At 38.7% G+C, this 21,088-nt stretch overlaps 1 protein-coding gene across 1 annotated transcript; it reads left to right on the forward strand.

The window, feature by feature from the left end:
• Nucleotides 1-3,743: 3,743 nt before the first annotated feature.
• Nucleotides 3,744-18,229, forward strand: LOC116920997 (glycine receptor subunit alpha-2). Its single transcript, XM_032927185.2, has 11 exons — nt 3,744-4,023; nt 7,779-7,971; nt 9,081-9,249; nt 9,931-10,013; nt 11,726-11,869; nt 12,843-12,925; nt 13,676-13,810; nt 14,224-14,324; nt 14,739-14,899; nt 15,047-15,167; nt 17,697-18,229. Exons 2-11 carry the CDS (start codon nt 7,940-7,942, stop codon nt 17,865-17,867), a joined length of 1,200 nt encoding a protein of 399 aa, XP_032783076.1. The 5' UTR covers nt 3,744-4,023; nt 7,779-7,939; the 3' UTR covers nt 17,868-18,229.
• The last annotated feature ends 2,859 nt before the right edge of the window (nt 18,230-21,088 follow it).

Here is a 21,088-nt window from a genome sequence, read left to right on the forward strand (position 1 = left end):
AGTTGGCACAGGGTGCAGAAAAGTTCGCCACAAGGTGATACCCTAAATCCGTACTTTGTTCTTTGTTATGATTTCGTTGAATCCCATTCTTTCATATCTCGTCCACAGAATTTTAGAATACGGTTGTGAACCCCATAATTGGTAGTTCTGAAATTCCTCTTGCTACCGAATAGGTCGTTCTTTAATTCCGTGTTTTGTTTCGATCAACTATGCTACCTCTGTCCAAATATTTCCCTAGTAATGTCTGAGACGATCGTATTATACTGGAAGCCAGTACAGATCGTCAAAAGGTAAGGGCTATCGTAACCGAATTCAACCCTCTCCCGTCAATTCAACGTGTACAATATATCAGTAGTTGAACGTCACTAAATAACAAGATTAATGAGTTATAAACACAAAAAAGAAGTTCAATTGATGCATCACTTTTATGTCTTTGATTTTATGTCTCTTACATTTTCAAAGACAAAGTGGTTTTCATTTTTTTTCCTCTTTTTTATATTATTACTGTATGTCGATCATTTGAAACAGTTGAAAACGAAGCAAGGTAATACGCGTTAATCCTGCAAAACGGCCACGTCGTTGCAAAATCGGCACGATTAGGTTAACGTCGACGCGGCTCAGTTCGCGTGGCACGCCGATTTTGTTTTGCCGCAGCTCAATTTATGATTTCCATTGCTGTTCGCCAAAAAGATATCTATAACTACTCCAACCCACAACATGTTTATATACAAAAATCACGTTCTCTATGTGAATAATTCTACGTCATCAAGTTTACGTGTTTGAAAAGTGGAATGAGAATCCAACCCAAAACGGAGCAATCTGGAGGGTTTGCATGCGTAAATCCCTCATGGGCGTGACTTGCTTCCCATAGTTCCGCAGAAGTGCAAATTATCCAAAACGACGAAAGTGGAAAGAATAACAAAGTTTGCGAAAGACGAACTTTATTGTTTTGACAACAAATGCGTGTTCCCAAACTTAACCAGATCCTTTCTGAACAAAAAATAGTACGCTATCTCTTCCTTCAAAAGCATACTTGTTTTGTGTCGTGCCTCGCTCACCGCTTGATTCACGAGATTGTAAAACTTGTTACACACCAGGAAAAAGGCGCTACGTAAAACAATCCAACTCTTATTCTTTACATTAGGTTGCATTTCGTGATTTTAAAAGAGACAAAACTGCATAACTATAGGACTTGGATTGCTTGTTTGATGCAAATCGATTAGCATAAGGTACAATCAAGCGCAAAAAAACGCGCAGTGTATGGCTATATGCGTTGCAAGTTTACTGTAACGCTGGAACGCTTTCATACCAGACCAGCTATCCGAATACAACACACTTATCATCGATTTGGCTGATATTTATTTACTCTAAGTAATACTAAAAAGAAAAAAGAAAATACTACATAAATAAACAAATCAACCTTTTCCTAAACAGATCTTGAATGGGTCGTGCGAGCTTTATATGGATTCCCATTCCTCATTTATTAGAAAGCTAAACCCTATCATCCGGCCATGCCTTCCTTACGTGATGGGCCTCCAAATCATTTGTGATGATGTAGGAAGCTAGGAACTGGAAGACAACGGGGGCAGTCTACCCATCGGCGCACCCCGGAAGCTAAATTTGATTGCCCTTAGTAAATAAAAAGACGTTGTTTTAATGTATTCCGCTATTTTTTCTATTTATTTTGTTTTAACGCTTCTCAAAATTATGTTGTATACTTACTGGCTACGCATTTTTTCATCGTTGCATTTTTCCCATAATAATAAAAAGAAACAAAAAACAATATAGAGCCAGGCTAGCAGTTCGACAATACTTTGTAACAAAATGAAATGGCTACACGGTTCTTTCCATTAATCATTTCAAGTAAAACGAGCGGATGACTTTTATTCCCGCGAAGACAAGACGTTACGGTCGACTAGTTAGGATGAAGTCGACGACGTTGCCGACAGTCCATCGCCAGTTCTTGTTCGTGATCAATTAGCATGGCATGTTGCCCCTGAAGCCACTCGTACATGCACAGCTGAACACAACTTGTTTGATGTCATTGTCAGCGCCGGGCGCCATGGGAACGCCTTGAATATCCTTACAGAACATGTATAGTTCGCAGCGTTTGGAACTTTTACAGCAGGGATGCTGCAGCACGAAAAACAAAAACAAGAAAAAACTCAAACCGGGAAATTGCTGTCCAAAGAGAATTCAAGTGGGGCAGTCACGTTGCATTTCTATGCATTTTGACCACACTTGTTTTTCTTATTTCTTTTGATCAAATATGATTTCCTCCCCGCAGAATAAACAATTGTCACAATAAGGTAGAGTCGCTGGTTTGCATCAATAAGCACGAATTGGCATTGAAATAAAACAACAAATATATGAGAACACACGTTTATAAAGCACGACGCACGTTTCAAGTGAAACAAACGAAAAACTATACAACGACAGACTGTTCAAGTGGCGACAAATGTTTGGAATTTCAATTCTTTAAGTCTGCTTGTCGAGAAAGGACAACATACCCGACGTAAACTTGGCTACTAGAGCGAAGAGCTTTATAATTCATTCATGCAATGATTTATATGTTGAATGAAAAAGCTTGGCGTCAAGACGTTGCTCCCAGAAAACATTTTCTCGGATCTTATTCGTTTCAGTGTGACAAGAGGAAAACAGTCAGAATAGGGAAATGTTATTTGGTTTTAGACGATTGGTTTATTCTTGCAGACATCTTGAAAGCTATTGACGATCATAAGTCAAATTGAAACGTGAATGTCTTATTTGAACTAGAATATTAGACAACTCTAAGCGTTATTACGACGGGACAAAAGGCTGGCAATCAGATGTCATGCGTATACACGATGTACAGTAGGCTATATCGCAGCGCAATCTTCTTCTTTAATCTTGATCGTATTTAATTAAACGTGAAAAGCACAGACGCGGCTGCTTGCCGTGCTGGATTGTTAGAACGCAACCGTCAGAGTACCAGCCACAAAAAAAAAATGACAAATGAATTTGGGTTGCAAATTCAGGTTCAGATGACGGTGATTTGATCTGGATCACATAGCTGACGATGCGGCTGTCAGACGACATCACACATCATCATCGAGTGGCGTCAAACCGTACAAGAGTTTCTTTCGAAAATAGATCGTGTCACTTCGGGTGACGGGATGTGACAAATTTTTGTCGATAAAGAAAAGACGAGACACAGAAAAAATATGGTCTGCCTTCGGAAGTGTGCAGGTCATTAAGAATAGTTCAGAAAAACCGAAGACGTGATAATAGCATGATCGACAACAAAAGAACCGTCGAGTATACTGTAACAGACAAAAAAAAAGATGCTGAATAAGAATAAGAATAAGAAGAAGAAGAAGAAAACGATTATAGGTGCATGATGGGAGTCGGCGGTGGAGATTAGATCATGCTGAATACGTCAGAGGAACGCGTCCCATTCGGATTTGCATGGCTGTCTGAGACAAGAAGAGATGACACAGACGCACACACACACACACACAAAAACCCAAATAAAAGAAATGCCCATCAAACCGTAAGCCACAGGCCCTGCAGGGAGCTATAGAAGGACGGGTTTACCATTATGCTATACATCCTTTCTTTTTTATAATCTATACATGACGACAAAACGTTGCTGCGCAGCGCAGACTCCCGGCTGATGCGCATCGGCGGGCGGATCCAACGGTTCCCTGTTTCCTCTTCCCCTCCCCCTTTCCGCACACACTTGCTAGATACAAAAGGTAAACTCTTCTTCGTGGACGACCCAGTTGATTTTTCACAGAGCCCAACCGGGTAGCTATAGGCCTTTCTTTCCACTAGTAAGAACAAATTTCAACATTGTTATCCTCCTGTTTTTTTTTTTGTTGTCCCCTATAACTGCCTCGTTAGCGCAATTGGTAAACATCGTTATCCATAGCCAATCGCTAATGGATTACTAAAGTTATTGCTGTGCTGCAGCCTGACACTTGGCTAATCTTCGACCCTTGTTTACGTCATTCGACCAGTATTCTTCCACTGATCAATAAAGTAAGTTTGCATTCGCCTATACAGTTCATAGAACTATTTACGACGATGACGTGTTCTTTTTCCCGAAAAAAACAACAAAACAAAAAAACTAAACATTCTGGATGAATGAAGCGTTTTGTGTATCAACACTATTCGCTTAAGTCTGCGTATTCTGCTGTGTGCACAAGAATCGGTCGGTCTGTCGTAAACACGCAGCTCAAACGCTGTTGCTTACATTTCTCTTGTGACTTGAGATTTCGAATTTTGTCGAAGAATCTTGAAAAAATATCGTAGCGAAACGTAATCGAAAATAAGATCCATATGATAAGCCGTAACACGAGCCGTGGCGTATCGTAAAAAGTGGAATCAGACGAAGGAATGGTGGGTCATGACTATGGAACGATTGATCGCGTCTTACGTGACCCATGAACGTCGTTAAAGCATTAGCTCGTGCGACTATTGCATTATTGCTACGTGTAAGCAATATATCCCCTGGACAGGCATATACCCGTCTTACTGGCAGTGTATTGAGGCTGTGTCATCAGGAATTTTGCTGGACTCGGCAATTAAGATTTATTTTTAACGTGCTGTCGGTGCACTGATTTACGATCTTCACTGATCGTCGGTTCGTGTTAAACGGAGTGGCAGGGTTCCAAGTGCTTAATCAACGATTCTGAGTTGTCAGACTTGCGTTGCGTAGCACATACGGCCTTTGATTTGAACACTTCAAAACGGAAAAGCCAGGAATCAAAGCACACGCGACGGCGATTCCAAGTGAATCGTCATCGATGGTTAATAACTGCTAGCAGACATCAAACATACTATGCGTTACACGTGTCGTGTCAGTCCTCCATTCGACCACTTATTGCGGCATTCATATTTGACCTTTCACAACTTCTTAATAATTAAAGTGTCGATGATGCATAAATGAAACAATACCCTACCACAAAGGGCTGGAATATAGAGGCAAATAAAACCTTAAATGCCATTTGTGACAATGTTGGCAGTTAAAGCTTTACTTACAGAATCCCTAAGCCCTCCCTGGAGTTCCAACTGCATTGTTTGCATTATAGCTCAATCTAGAAGCAAAGGTTAAGTGGGGTGAAAAGAATTTGATTTTAACACAGCCAAGGCAATTTGCGACGAGTGAAGCAAGAAAAAATTCAGATCACTTTCAGTCCGCACTTACGAACCAAATACCTCTCGTGAGTGCCTCAGTCAAGAAACCTGTCGGCATTGATTTTCCACACTCCTTCCAACCTTATTTCATTTTCCCCTTTTATCTCTTTTTTAGCATTTTTTTTTTAAGTTCTTTTGAAAATAAAATTCTAGTCTCTCGAATTTCACAGACCAACTACAAATGCGTATTTAGGTAGACGGAAACATGTGGAGTTCTCGTACAAACTCGTTCTTTTCCTCAAATAAAAATAAAAATTGGTTAATTGCTGTTATAGATGTGCAGCAGCTTGGCATTAATTGGAAACATTCGCCATTTATACATGCACTAGCATCTGGTGCTTTTCCATCTATTCATATAAGCGAGTTAGTCTGCTGGTCTATACAACCTGACCGAATATGTCGGGCATAGTGGCAAAAACATCCAACATGTGTTCGGTCTCATCAGACAAGTATTTATTGGTAAAATAACAAGTCCACTTTCCTTTTCAGCTTATAATAATACAATGTCATCATTAAGCTGCGTTTTGTGAGACAGGAGGGAGGGGGGAGGGGAAGGTGAAAATGAGAAAATGTGGTTTATTCATCAATTCTTTGAAAGGAACGAAAATTCTTTACATCCAACTTTTACGTACCTTTATCGATGAAAGGGAAAACGAACGAGCAGAAATAAAACACATCCATTCTTTCGATGATTGAAGCTGATACCCCCCTCCCGTAAAAATAAAACAAAAACGAAAATGAGAATCGACATTGCCCTGTAAGAAAAATTCTTTGATTCCTGATGAAGCATTGCCTTTGTATGCGATGACGTGCTACATCTGCTCGCTATCTTGGTAACGTTCCAAGATCCGCTTAATTGACGCTATCATGGTGTCTTTTTCTTGCTGTATGGCATTCGATTTTTTCCGCGTGATGTTTCCTCGTTCAATTGTTCGACATCATCCGAAAGCCTGTAGTGACTACGAGATCGATCCATTTGGTTTCTATTCTCTTTATTTTCTGTTTCTGTATCAAATTCTTTGTTTCATTTCAATTCAGCGTAGGAAGAAGAAACTAAAAGCGGACACCCAAAGCCAATGATATCTGCTGTAAAGCAAGTTCATAGCTTGAAATGTACTGTGAGAAACTAAAGTTGGTTATCCATTTGAAATACGATCCACTGTAGCCGAAATCCCCGATGCGACTTTCGCCTCACTTCTTCTCACTGGGCAAAAAAAAACAAACAAAACAAAAAAAAAATCAAAACAAAAAAAAAAAAAACGTAGGCAATCCAGGAAGAAGATTGCGAACGGAAACGATCCGATTCTTGTTGTTTGCTTATTGCTGCCACAAGCGTACCGTGTAGTGAAAAGACAGCTTTACAAATGCACGCGTCCAAACTGAAATCCCTTGAAAGCCTGGAAACAGGGATAAAAAACGAGTTGTGGGAATTGTAATTCCATAGACTAGATTGTTGTGCGTCCTGGAATACGAAAAGGATGCGCCTTTCATCGTTTCTTGCGTTCTTCTTTTGCCACAACAGGCATTCGAATTTAATCATTCGAGAAAGAGTTTAAAGATAAATGTAAGAAATAAAACCATAAATCAATAATCATGATATCAAAGTCTACGTTCCTCTCCTAGTAAAATATGAAATCATAGATCTGTTTAAGGGTAGACAAAAAAATATGGATTGGCAATTCCAGCCTCAAATGTAAGCTCATCGTAAGATTCAAAAATAATAGAAGGTGTTAAACCGAAAGCTATTGTCTAATTCCAAAAACTTTGGCTTCAATTTGGTTAAAGACCCCACAGGCCGCACCTCAGGGATAAAGGAATCTAAGCCAACAAAATTAAATGAAACAAATGCTATCGGCCACCCCTCATTCTTTGGATTCCAGTCGATTCCATGGAAACCCTCGGTGATACTTGAAAACTCTTCCATCACATTCCATTTTGTTCTGTTACGCGCAATGTAATAGTGAGTGCATCCACAGTTTTCCTCAGAAAGTGTGTGACGGTGGTGGTCGGTTGTGCGTGATGAATCGAAAACACACACACACACACACACACACACAAAAACTTGTTTTAACAATGGCAACACTGAGCTGAGCATCCAACCGTATTTGTTGAGAATCAACAGCAGTATAGCAACCCATGGCTGGGTGACGATCAAGACACCGAATAACCAGAAATTTGATCTCCGCTTAATTTACTAACATTTAAAATGGGTCCAGCAGGTTTATGACACAAGGGAAGTAGAATATAGAAGCCGACGGTATACACGATATCCATACGCGGGATCACCGCCATCCTGATCAAATGTACAGTCCCTTCGTTGCAGATCCAACGAAAAGATCGATACGAGCCTTCTCCAAACAGCAGCAGCCTCAGCTCTCTCGCACTCTCTCCCTCTTTGGTCACGCTGTCCTCCCTTTCCTCCTGCCCCTCTTATTTTTTATTTTATTTTATTTTTCTCTTTTCATCTCCTGTATCTTCGCTTCTCTCCTTTCCTTTTCTATACTCTCCTCCTCTGTGTGTTTTCATTTCCTACTATTCGCTCTGACTGTTCTATCGCTTTCACGAAACCTTATGTATATATAAATGATAATCAATAGATTTTAGCATCTCCGACGTCTCCGAGCCTCGCCAGGATCCGCCTATACAGTCACAAAAGCAGCGTGATAACAAACATCGACTGTAAGTGGAATTGACTACCGGTCGTCGAGGCCGCCGGGTGGCCCGTTGGACATACCTGCTGTCAACTTGATTATTTCCGATGGCGCTGTACGTCACACTAGTCATTTTGAGGTAAGAAATCTGGCCAAAATTGGCCTTATTTTCAATTCCACATGATCCCTCCAAATGCGTTCGAAACCTAAGATTAACCTAGTTAAGAAAATGGCATTAAAAAGTAGTAAGGAATACCTAGAACATAACAGGACTTAGTCGCACAACGCGCATAACTTAACTTATTTGCATTCAAACTGCATTTTTTATACGGTTTTTTTTTGCGCAGTATCCAGCGTCTTTACAGCACTAAAAACTGAACTGTGAGAAACGCTGTAATGTGCTATAAAGCTGTCAATAAAAGTTTAAAAATGTAGAGAAAAAGCGCACATTGCCAAGAGAACGTAATAAAAACTCTTCGACAATATGAGGACGCAACTCGTTCACTACCCTAATCATTTCAATAAATATAATGAGGGTACTGTCTGTGCTGATAAATAATATGTGAGCTGTTCTGCCACTTTTATGGAAATGAAATTTTAGTCTTATTCTATAATAAACGCAACGATTATACGATAGTTCAACCTTGAATGCGATTTTAAACTATGCCCCATGGAAATTTTTGCTATTTATGAAACAGGCCAACCTTCTGTCACTTTGAGAGCGACTCCTAATCCAATCTTATTCCATCCGAGCATATAGTTAAGGCCTTTAAAGTAAGTTCTAGAAGGTCCTGACTTTCGGGTGTTTCGTTTTGTTCAAATACATCCCAGCTAGTTTTTAATAAAGAATAAGGAGAATCCCAAACGAACTTGTTTGGGTTTTGTCATATCGTGCAGCTGTATTTATGTACGATTCAACGATTCAATATGAAAAGCCAAATACTCAGTGGCTCCTTTTCGTTATTTATAACAAAAGCTAAAATACTGAATCCAAGTTTGGAAATTCATTAAGTTTGCTCTGGTGGATTATCCTTTACTAAGTTCAGAACCTACTTAAATTTTTTGAATAAAAGAAATTTAACCAGACAGTAGCCCGTAAAAGAAAAAAGAATCGAATTCAATAAATAGAACAAGGTACTGTTTAAATAATATCGAGGGTTTTGTTCTGTTTTCATTTCGACGATGGCCACGCAAGGGAGCCATCCGCTCCGCAGCTACCTAATTTAGTTTTTTTTTTACTTGTTTTAGCAATTTGGCTGGTTACGGGATTATGGTGGCGGCAATGGAATTATCCGACATTCTACCCGATCGATTTAATTATGACAAAATGCGCCCACCCAGACTGGAAGGTCAGCCAGCCAAGGTGTTCAACCATTTGACAGTAATGGGGCTTGACTCCATTAACGAGAATTCAATGGTAAGCCAAATTTTCTTTGTACCCAATCGTATATACGCCAAGAACTTTCGCTATAAAGACACGTCCTTAGAACACGTAACGCATATGTAACCGCACATCCATCGTCAACACACCAATTGCTAATGAGCCCCCATTCTTCTTGAAATCGCAAATTATACAGTTTTTAGCCTCACGTTCGTCGATGACAGCGCATGAAAACTATAGACTAGTTTTTTTAAATGACATTATATCAAAAATAATCTTTAAGGTTTCGTTTAGTTTTAACGTCTAGAAAATAGTAATATTGTATTAAAACCGGATTAGGATTAGTATTTTATCGTTTGGCATTTCATACAGCCTAGTGAATATGCTCTGCTGCCCTTTGTAAATTCCCATTTAGTGCCACGGTAGTCTGTGTAGAGTTCCTTATACCTATACACTTGTGGCGTTACATGAGTGGGAGTTGGAGTATATTCAGAGCTATAGATTCCTTTGCCTCTTATAAAAGTTTAGATTCCTTTCAATGGCATAAATAAAACTGGCTTTACTGGGGGGTCTACATTGAGTAGACTATATAAATGTCTACTGGCAGATGGCGACGAGTTTTTCTATGATGATGTAGTGTAACTCGGTGTAACTAGTAGCTATACCAGATGGGATGAAAGAAGCGGGTTATTGACTTTTCTTGTCACTGTTTTACAGACTTACATGGCCGATGTGTTTTACGTCCAGTCGTGGAGCGATCACCGTCTCAGTCTTCCTGAAAACATGACATCCGAATACAGGTAACCTATTTAAAAAAAACGCCTTGTTATTCGCAAAGTATACATCACGACAGAAGTTCATTATAGACTAAGAAAATTCGAGCACTCAGATTGCGTTGAGGCCTAGTACGACAATGTAGCGCCCTTTATCGTAAAGTAATTTCATACGTTGTAGTTTTGCGATATATATATATGTAAATATTCTACATCTTAATCAGTTTAACCCGCTCTGGTTGTGTACCTGATTTCTGACAACTGGATGCGCAAAAACAAAAAATAAAAATAAAACAGTGCGTCAAGAAATCGAACCATCATGGAGACGTCAGATTGACGAGCTAAGTAGCCTATACGGTAAAGAATGAAGACAAAAGCAATCAGGCAAAGGCCGAGTAGCCTGCGAACTTCGTTTGACATGTGCTCTATAAGATTATGTTGTTGCTTGTTTTCTTTCTTTTTTTTGCATCCAACCAGCCAAATTTTCCAAAGTGTTTTTGTTTTTGTTTTTTTTTAAATCAAAACAATGGACGTAAAACAAACAAAAAATCCAAACTTTTTTAGCAAATCAGTTTGACATGTCCACTCATCCACTGCGACCCGTCCCATCTTCCATCTACTGCGAGTAGTTTTTTCTTGTCATGTGCCCTTGTTTGCTATGATTGTCCTTGGCGTCCGTGCCTGTACGTCGATGATGTTCAGATTGAAATAGAAGGGAGGGCTTGAATCCCAGCTGACGTAGCGTAGTGTCTTATCTATTCTCAACCAGAACCTTCTCAACGTCCTCCTCGTTCCCATTACAGTTTTTGCTTCTTCCAGACTTTTTTCTTGTGCTACTCATTCGTCGCCCTGACGAACGCCTTGCTCGTTCACATTCGAAAGAAGGATCTCTCCAGCATTTTCTACCACTCCAACGGAACACAAAAGCCATTGGTTTTTTCCCTTCTGCTTCAGCTTTATTTTATTTTTCAGCCTATCCGGCCAACATTAGTTTCATGACTTTGTTATCCAGCGTTGCTCGTCGCCTCTTCAGATGATATATAACAACACAAAAAGATGCCATGGCATGAAAGGTGGGAAGAGGGGAAAAAAAGGGAAGCCTGCGTGATAATAAATACGAAATAATTTAAGGTGACGAGGATGAAGAAAAAAAAAAAAAACCCTTCCGGACAATGAACACTCATCTCAAGCATCTCGTCCAACAGAATAGAACCTTTACTCCAGAAAAAAAAAAAAGTGGGTCATGTAGAACTAAAGGATTCTGCAGATTCGGTACACAGAAGACGGAAAGCAATTAAACATTATTGGACTTTATTTGGCTTGGCTAAACATTGTACAACAGGCAGCCGTCAATAACATTACGCAGAATTCTGTAGCATTCCATTATGGGATGCGCTAGCAGTAAACAAGTGGATAGAATTTCTATGGCCAGGGCACCTCCCATCTCAACAATGGTTGGCTGACCTAATACAAGGTCTTGCTATTGTTGTTGATACTCGATCGATCAACGACGAAAAGATGAGGGAGCGCTTCAGTTCGGAGAAGCGATGACAATAGACTGCGCATTTGTTATGTGGGTTTCTTGGTGAATGAAACCCAGGATTTAATCGCAGTCGATAAGCGTTTGACAAGCGCTATAGCATTTTGCTGTCTACTTTTTCATCGTTCTTTTATGAACACAAAAAGACAATCGGCTTTATCCTTCGATTTTCATTTTTTGTGTGTGTTTGTGATTGCAGGCTATTGGACGTTGAATGGTTAAAGAGCATTTGGAGACCAGATTCCTACTTCAAAAATGCAAAACAAGTCACTTTTCAGACAATGACCATCCCAAACCATTATTTATGGCTGTACAGAGACAAAAAAATCCTCTACGTCGTCAAGTAAGTCGGACAGGATCAATACATTTTAGATATAACCCGGACATAATTAAACTAAGACGCATGAATTGCTCGTCAACGACTGTAAAGCATCTGAGGCGAAACGATGCGCTCATTTAGGTATGCAGAAAGCATTTGAACATTGCTTCTTTACAAACTAAATCTAAAATGGCTTAAAATACTAGTAAGTAAGAACGGAGAATGCAAAATGTGTACCACGAATAACTCTTTTAATACTTCTTCTTTATTAGATCGCTAATGTATCGAAAAATTAAAACTATAATACATCAGCCCTAAATAATGAAACACGTTCATGGGTAGGCCATGACCCGGTAATTCATCCCTAGAAAAACTGAAATGTTGTGTAGACTAAACGTTGCCAAAAACAAACAAAAAACACAAACAACCAGAAAAAACAACAGACGTTGCACAGTTGTAATGCAGTCATGTTTGTAAACTTCGTCACCGAGAGTCATTGAACATACTCCTTATTCTGCGATGCATTGAGGCACAAATCTAGCCGATGGGGCATTTTCAAGATGAGGGCGAAATCGAACCAAAATTTTAGTAGACCACTGAAAACGGGTCCCATGGGCCAACACTTTGCGGTACTTTAGGGTAAAAGGATATATTTGAAGTCTCTCGGTGGAGAAACATCCAAACATGACTAGACAGGCTAACCACTAACGGATTCTAACAAAAATAAGGAAGATATATGCTTACACAAGTATCTTAATCAGCATTCATGAATATTCTACGATTACTTAACATCAAGTTGTGACTCCACTAGCAACAACGATGATTGTACAACACAATTTTCAGTTGATCAAATGATCTAAAACCAACAGTTAACCATTATTTGACACATCATCATTTGTAAATTTATATAAAATTAAGCCATCGTTCAAATTGTGTGTTTATGTACAGCAGATCTAATCACATTTGTCCTCCTTCATCTACGTCAAAACACTTATAGGCTCACATTGACTCTGTCCTGCTCCATGAATTTCGCTCTCTACCCGCATGATTCACAAGAGTGCAAGATTCAAATTGAAAGTTGTAAGTCTATACGCTTTCTTTATTCATTTTCGTTCTATATTTCGGCACATTCTTTATTGCTTTCCGCTTAAGTTTTTCCATCGATCGCTAGTAAATGTAGATGAGCTGTGCGCAGTGATGTGCGTACAAAATAAGTTACGTTGATGAAAAGTGACAATATACACAAGTACCTCCCCACACACACAAAAAAAATGAAGTAACGGATAGTTGACACGTTATTTGTAGATAAAAAAGAGTTAACTAGTAATATAGCTTCAAAATAATAGGATTTGCGCCAAAAATTATTCTTGTTAAAGCTGGCAATGACGTCTAAGATCAAACTTTTACCCAAACTCGTCAGTGTTCATTTTTTGAAATTTCTGCGACTGTGTAGGCGTTGGAAAAGACTTAAGTAGTCTAGCTGTCTTCGATTGACAACAAGATTTGTGTTGTTAACGTGGGAGAAACAAGTAAAAGGAAGTAAATGTGAAAATTGTAATTTGCCCGCCGCTCTTCTTTGACTTCGAGACTAATCCGTTTGCTCGTCAATGTTAGAAAAGTTTCCTATTTCCCCTTTGGGAAAATGGAACTACACATATACGCGTTTGCACGTTGTGGATGTGGCCCGTGGGATTTCAACCTAATCGTCTATTCTCACAATAACGCATAGAATTGTAAAGATATGGCCGATATGGCCAAGGGATCGTTTCAAGTTCGGCCAGGATCTGTTTCATTACATTTTTTGTTGTTTTGTTTGATTATTTGATGAAGTGTCTCATACTACGGACGACCTGATTTTCGAATGGGATGAAACTGGACCCCTTGATGTCTGGAAAACCATTGAATTACCACAGCTACAATTGGAAGGAAACTACACGAATGACTGCACACAAGTTTATGCTACAGGTATATTAGATCTTATCCTTCTCTGAGAGGAAACGACACTAGCGTTAACTGTACTCATATGGGTACAGGTATAGATTTATTTAAAATTCTGAATGTCGCCATTGATTCTCAATGTGTTTGTTGATTCTAGAATGATTCTAGCTTCGTCACTTGATTCACACTTTAGCATATAGCCTACTAGAGATTCTTTTGAATCCTTGTTCCTTAAAGAATTTCAGTCTTCCTCATAGTTTTTTTTACATTTCACAGCCCTACCTGATAAGGGCATTGCATTCCATTCAACAGTTTCTAGTTTAGAGGGGTCGATATAGTCCGCAGTCCGCACTGCCGGAGCGGAACGATGAAGCGATTGCTTCATTTTTTCTTCACATTTCTTTCCATTTTTTACTATGCCCAACTTGTTATTTTGCAAGGAAACTTCACTTGCCTGGAGGTGGTTTTCGTGCTGAAGCGCCGACTGGGTTATTATATGTTTCACACGTACATCCCGACCTGCTTAATTGTCGTCATGTCAGTAAGTATTTGATACCTCTTTTCTTCTTGATTGGCTAATACGCATTAGTTTCAACATCCAATTTCTAAGTTGAAACACGAGTCGTGGGGATATTCGTTTCCGTCACAGGCTAAGGGGTTAAGACCAAGATTGCCTTGGCGTATGATTGGAAATTTCTAACTACTTCATTAGTAACAAACAACGAAGGCTTAAGGCTCATTGCCGTGTGAAAAAAAAAAATTATTGGGTCGAACATCCTGTTGTAAGGATTCCTGTTCACATTCCAGTTGATAGTCACATCGGTGTTGGCCTATCGGCGTGCGCTAAACAGGCAATTCATACTTTTTGCGATAAAGCAAGTTACATCATCCACCAGAAAAATCACGCTAAGTTTCTAGCAATATTTATAACGAGTTTTCCATTTTGTTTTAACAGTGGGTATCGTTCTGGATTAAACCTGAAGTTGCTCCAGCTCGGGTTACATTGGGAGTCACCTCATTGCTGACTTTGTCCACTCAGCATGCCAAATCTCAAGCAGCTTTACCGCCCGTCTCCTATCTCAAAGCGGTGGATGCCTTCATGTCAACATGCACCATGTAAGCCAAGTTATTTTCACTATGTTAAAGATGGATAGTTAACTAATTTATTCAGAGGAAACTTCGCTAATCTTCATGAATCCCAAGCATAGTAATCGTTGGGATTTTTTCAGTGTCTGGTTTCTGACTACAATTTTTTTCGTACAGATTCGTTTTCATGGCGCTGATGGAATATTGTCTGGTGAACATCATCTTGGGTGATTCGGACGCACCAAAGACTGCTAACGAGCCTCCTAAACCAGAAAAAGTTTTTGACTTGGCCGCAAAGGTTTGTATAGGACTATCAATTATTTTATTTCATAAAACCCAAAACTCAACCGCATGCTGCGGGGGAAAGAAATCTTAGACTACAATGTAAGAAAAAAGTATAGACGAATGGGAAACCAAATTGATTTTGATTCTCTTAATTAAAATATAACCAGATTTTCTCAGAATTCACACAATTTTGAAGCTAATTATCTTAGCAACTAAACTACGTTTTTTGGGCGAATATTAGGGGAGAGTGGGGCTAGTTGGCAGGAGGGCAAGTTTGCAATTCTTAATTTAGACGAATTGTGTGAAAGAGGTTTTATTGAAATAATTCATAGTCAAAGATGTTTATCGTGCGCATATTTGTGCAAAGTTTTATAAATTTATCCCAAATAGTTTAGGAAATAGAAAATAACAACATTTTTTGCGTCAAATCCACAATAGTTGCGTGCTTGGTATTCATCAATTTGATCTTTTCTTGGTATGCATATAATTTTTAAAAAATATTAGTTTTATAGAAAATTGTGTCCTCTATCGAACTGTAACAATGGATTTGTTTTAATCAATTATAAAGGAGTAATAAAAATTTTTATTTGAATAAACCCCGGGTTGGGGCAAGTTGATACATTGCAACATGGGGCATGTCGGCATAGGCATTATACATGCATATGTATATAGTACATGGCCTGTCAAAATGTCAGGGAATTGTAAGTCAAATTTTTGCTAGATATGACTTATGGTGAACAGTGGTATGCATAAGAGGCCAAAATTTGGCAAATTTTAAGTGTTTCACTTTATACGATGTTCACCTGTGAAATGTTTGCCTGAATTATGTATATTTTTTTAAATTTTTTGCATTTAAGGCTATTAATCTTTATGTAAGTTATCACAACTTATTTCTGAGTTTCCCACTCTAAAATAACTATAGGATTTTTGTTTATTGTAATGTTATTCTAGTTTGTTTACAACATCAACATTTCACTGAAATCCGTATTTGAAATACATGGGGCCAACTTACCCCACTACCACTGCCAACTTACCCCGTTGGGGGCATGTAGGCAAATTTTTTTAGCTTTTTGAACGTTGATTTCGATATGAATTCTTCAACGTAGATCAAATTAAAAAATAGCACGGAAAGCTGGTTATCTGAGCTTTCTTTTACAATTTTTTGGGTGTCAAAATATCAAAAATTAAAGAAACCAGAGAAGAAATAAAAAAAATTGTACCAACTAGCCCCACCCTCCCCTATATAAAGCAGAATAGTTATAAGATTTTCAATCGTTAAAATTGCCTACTCCCAGAGGTATTTGAAATAGGAGATCGGGGCAATGAATCCCGCCTCTTTTCATAAGAATATTCGTGTAATCCATGATACAACATTGAAAATATCTAAATAATTAAGAAAATTATTCCATAAATGATTCAGCCAGATTTATGTGAACTAATGAAAAGAAACTAAAGAAAACTAAACTATATTCTACACAATTAGTCATCATAATCGTCATAGGTTATTTATAATACATTTTTTAAATATATAAAATTTGGGTTGGCGACTGCCGTTCAATGCGTTCAGTGTGCCTTTATAGTTTTGGCTTGGAACCCCAGCAGAAATCTGTCTTACGGCTTAAATTCAATTATTTTTAAATGAAGATTGATTCATCCCTAAGTATAAAATGAATTTTGTCTCCTATATAACATGTTTGAATAAGGTATTGAATAATACCCTACCAGTTAGGCGTCTTGTCCAAGGGTCTGTTTTATTGCTGTCCACGTTTTGTTGGACAATGGTGGTCAACTTCCATTTTCGCGTCAACTACTGCTAGGCAGTTGAACTTGAGTTCCGTTGAACATTCTTTTTGGTGTCAAATCTAATTTTCAGGTTGAACCGGGAAAGCCGAACTTGCTCAACTGTGGGATGTAGCCTACCACCGTTGACGGTTCAGTTCAACTTCAGCTCCTTCTTTTTTCAGCCGCGTAGTTGAACTATCGCTTGAAATCCATTTTGCCGTGAATTTCTTGTTGAAGTTGCTGAGCGGAAAAGTGTTCACTAAAAAAGTTGACACCAAAACGTGCAGCAAGATGACCTACGTATGTCCAGTTTGACACCGTTCGCCCTAACTCAGTTAAATGTTTTAAAAAGTAATAGAGTTTCACGCTAGCTACCCGAAAATTGAGATTTCAATAGATCTTGGCTTAACAAGTTCTCGATAGAATTTTTTTTTTGCCAAATTCGTTTGCTAGGATCTGGATTGTAATTTTAAAATTTTGGATTGACATTTCCAAATTGGTTTAAAGATTCTAATTCACTCTTGGTCGAGGGGATAACTTTCAAATCAGGGGTGTGATACCCTCTTTTTAAATCTTTAATTAAGAACTGCTCATTACAATAATAATTGTAAGAATAGTGTTAGGTTTATAATATATATAGAATAGTGGAATCGTAAATAACCGAAATCTTGCCTTATTTACTTTGTCTTTCTTTCTTGGTTCTTTTGATGTAAAAATCAAACGAAAATAAAAATATATTACCATGTTTTAACTTTAAAAGGAAAATGCTCGAATGTTGATGGGACAACCACCGAGACCACCAGGACCCACACCGGCTCAACGGGCAAGGATAAGAGCCATTCAAGTAGACCGCTTCTCTCGATTTTTTTTCCCATTCCTGTTTACTGTCCTAAATGGCTCTTACTGGGTTGTTTTTGCATCTTATCTTTAGAATTGATAAAAAGGCATCACTGGAACGAAGCTTTAGTGCCATAAATTACAGATATCCCTTATTTGGTTTATTTTCTTTCAGTAGTTATGTTTGTCCGAATTTTGATTCTTCGATGTAATATACTACTTTCGATAACAACGGTCCGCTATCGACACCAGCCTTTCAAAATCTTAAGTCTGTTCGATTTTGAAAAAAACATTCCAAAATTGCACAACTCATCATTATTACATAATTATTCCGGATGTCTTTGGGCTACACTGTATCAACAATTTTAATCCCTCTCGAAACACTTCTATTGTGAACTGCACTCCGTGAACTATATTTCCATTTTGTTATTATGTATTAAAAAAGTTATTAGACAACTCTTTGTCAACGAGTATTTACTTAGCTCCTACGACAAAAAACACAAAAAAACAACACATTTTTTAAAACTGGTGTTCTTTTGGGGTGCAATATTATATCAACGTTTCTACCAACGTCCATTGAAAATAAGCTAAAAAAATCCCATTGAATCAGAAATAAATTTTTCTTTCCTTCCTGCAATAAATTCCTCGCCGTAAAATTAGCGGAATTTGATATTATTGTTAGGTTCACGTACATTTCCTCATAGATGAAACAAGAATAAAAGCAGACTTTTGAAGCGCAATCCATAAATAGGGGAAAATATGTTGTAATAGCCACAAGGAAAGCTGCATATAAGCCTGTTCGGGTGAAATGTGACAAACTAAGCGGAGAATGAGCTCTTTCCCGCTTGTGTTGTTGAACTGAAGAGCGGTATAGATAACTAAATAGGTCATTTGCAGAAAAAACTTCAAAGAAAGGGTGGGTATTAATATGAATGCATCGGAGTTTGTATAGAGGCTTCTCACTGCGCAGTGCTACAGCATCTTTTCCCGTCATATGCGGAACTTTCCGCAATCTTAAGGGTGAACTCAACACAGGACCCATACTGAGAGTAAGGTAATACTATATTCATTTTAAAATAAATTTAACTATTGGGATGGTAAACTAACTTATAAAATTATTCACAATGATTGTTAAAAACTAATTAGAAAATGTGAAATAGTTGTTGTCATAGGAATTGCAGATATGGCATAAAAAGCCCTCCAACACCAAATTGTCCTGATGATAACACACCAAGGGGGGGAGGTAGTTGATGCCTTTTTATGGCATACCGATGAAAAGAATTCGGTGTTTCTATATGCTACCCGATTACCCGACCCGGTAATGACAAGAACGAGTTCTGTAATCGAAAGACTCTGTTTTGTATTGCAGAAATATGTCTTGTTAGCCAGGGGTTGGGGAGTCCAACAATAATATAGTAAACACTTTTTTCCAGACATTTAATACCTGGGGCAAAAAAAAAAAGGTGTCTGGGCTTAAATTACCTAACCCCTTTTGGCCTTCTATGACGAGAAAAAAAGTCGGGGTGGGGGAAAGGTAACAATTCAGAGGTTAGCCTTTCCCCGACTTTTTTCTCAATTTCTCCGTTTTCCAAATTTTGCTCGCAGCAAAAAATACTGAAATCATGGCAACCATCTCGCTTTTGCAGTCAAAACAAACAAAAGAAAAGTTGCATGCTTTTTTTTGTTTGTATTTTGCAATTAAAAACTATGCCATCTAGCGCTCAAAAGGAATTTATATTTTTTGGGCTACCGGGGGGGTGCATCTTTTTTGTGGAGGATACTGTACATCTTAGTGTATTCTGTTATGTCAGTCGACCGCAGTAATCTTACATAAACAGCAAGAAATTCACTTGTAAATCCACCGGCTTATATAAATTATAATGGGCCCATCCGGGAATTGAACCCGGGATCAGTTACATACGAAGCAAGTATCATACTACTAGACCAATGAGCCTGTTACATGTTTTATAAAACATTAAATGCCGAAGGTATGATTCCTGCTTTGGGTGTAGGAGGCCCCGTGTTCAAATCCCGGATGAGCCCCAAGTTTATTCATATGTTTCAAACTAATATCATTTAGTGGACTTGCATGTGGGAATTTGCACTAATGCAATATCGAACACAGCTCATGAACTGTCTTATCACACGCTTTGAATAACACTGCACATCAGCCAAATTAGCTTTCGCCTTCGGCAATCTGTGTTCGTCTTGAATAAGCAGAGCAAGTCATTTTAAACATATAATCCTTTCGAAGTTGGATCAAACAAAGGACTTTCATATCTTGCGATATTGTCACACGAGTTGTATTTGAACAAGAACAAATGAATACAACAAGTGATGATTTAATTCTAAACAATGGTTTAACTCGAACAAAAAGGGATAACCATTACCAAAAGTTGGAGAAGCGTCTGAAGACCTCTAGGGAAACCAGGTAACTCCTCTTACGGAGCCTAGCTCCGGGAGCTCACCCGATGGAGACTCATCTAACGCAGATTCGGGGCAGCGTTTTATACCGTCGCGCGAATTACTCCCGTTCCGGACTGCGTATCTGCGTATCTTTCTTAGAGCGGACTTCTCCCGATAATTTCTTCACCACGATCGCAGCGTTGTCCAAAGAACGGATGACTCATCTCTGCGAAGAGATAACCAATCTCCTTTTCACCCGCGACAGGTACCCCTTCTTCAAGACAGGCGACCCGACTGTACTAATCTTCTGCGATCCACGAAGGTTGATGAGACTAAAAAAAAATCAGCTTGCGTCCTCTTGGCAAATAAGGGACTTTTTACTCCTTCGTTTTTATTCCTTCCAGTTGCGCTTACTTGTTTAAATGTTTCTTGATTTCCCGGATAGTCTTAAGGATTTTTCTTTTTTTTTAACCGCCTGCCTAGGGCCACGGAAGAGGCGCTGCAATCGTATATCTTCCGGCCGTTTGAGATTTACCATTATTTCGTTCGGGAGCCTTTGCACAATTTAACCAGCTCCTGGCGGCGTCATCAAAATACTTTTCAAAATTATTTCTTTTTCCAATATCACCCCATCTGTTGTGGGTAGAATGTTCTTCAAAGTGCTCCATCAATTGGTGCGCATCTTCTTCCGAACTTTTTCGGAAGATTGGCGGGCTAATAAATTTTCTGACAGCTTCCATAGCTTGTCTTTGCGGCTACTCAATATGCCTTGATTGCACTACAAATTGTTGTCACTCGACCGGAACAACTGGACTCGTCACCGCTCTCAAATCGAACTCGGTTTCTGGATCCGAGGTTAAGCCTCTTGCAGTCTCGACTGATTCACCCTGACTGTCAGCTTCTTTGGTC

This window comes from Daphnia magna, linkage group LG4 (assembly GCF_020631705.1).
Source record: "Daphnia magna isolate NIES linkage group LG4, ASM2063170v1.1, whole genome shotgun sequence".
NCBI classification, from domain to species: Eukaryota; Metazoa; Arthropoda; class Branchiopoda; order Diplostraca; family Daphniidae; genus Daphnia; species Daphnia magna.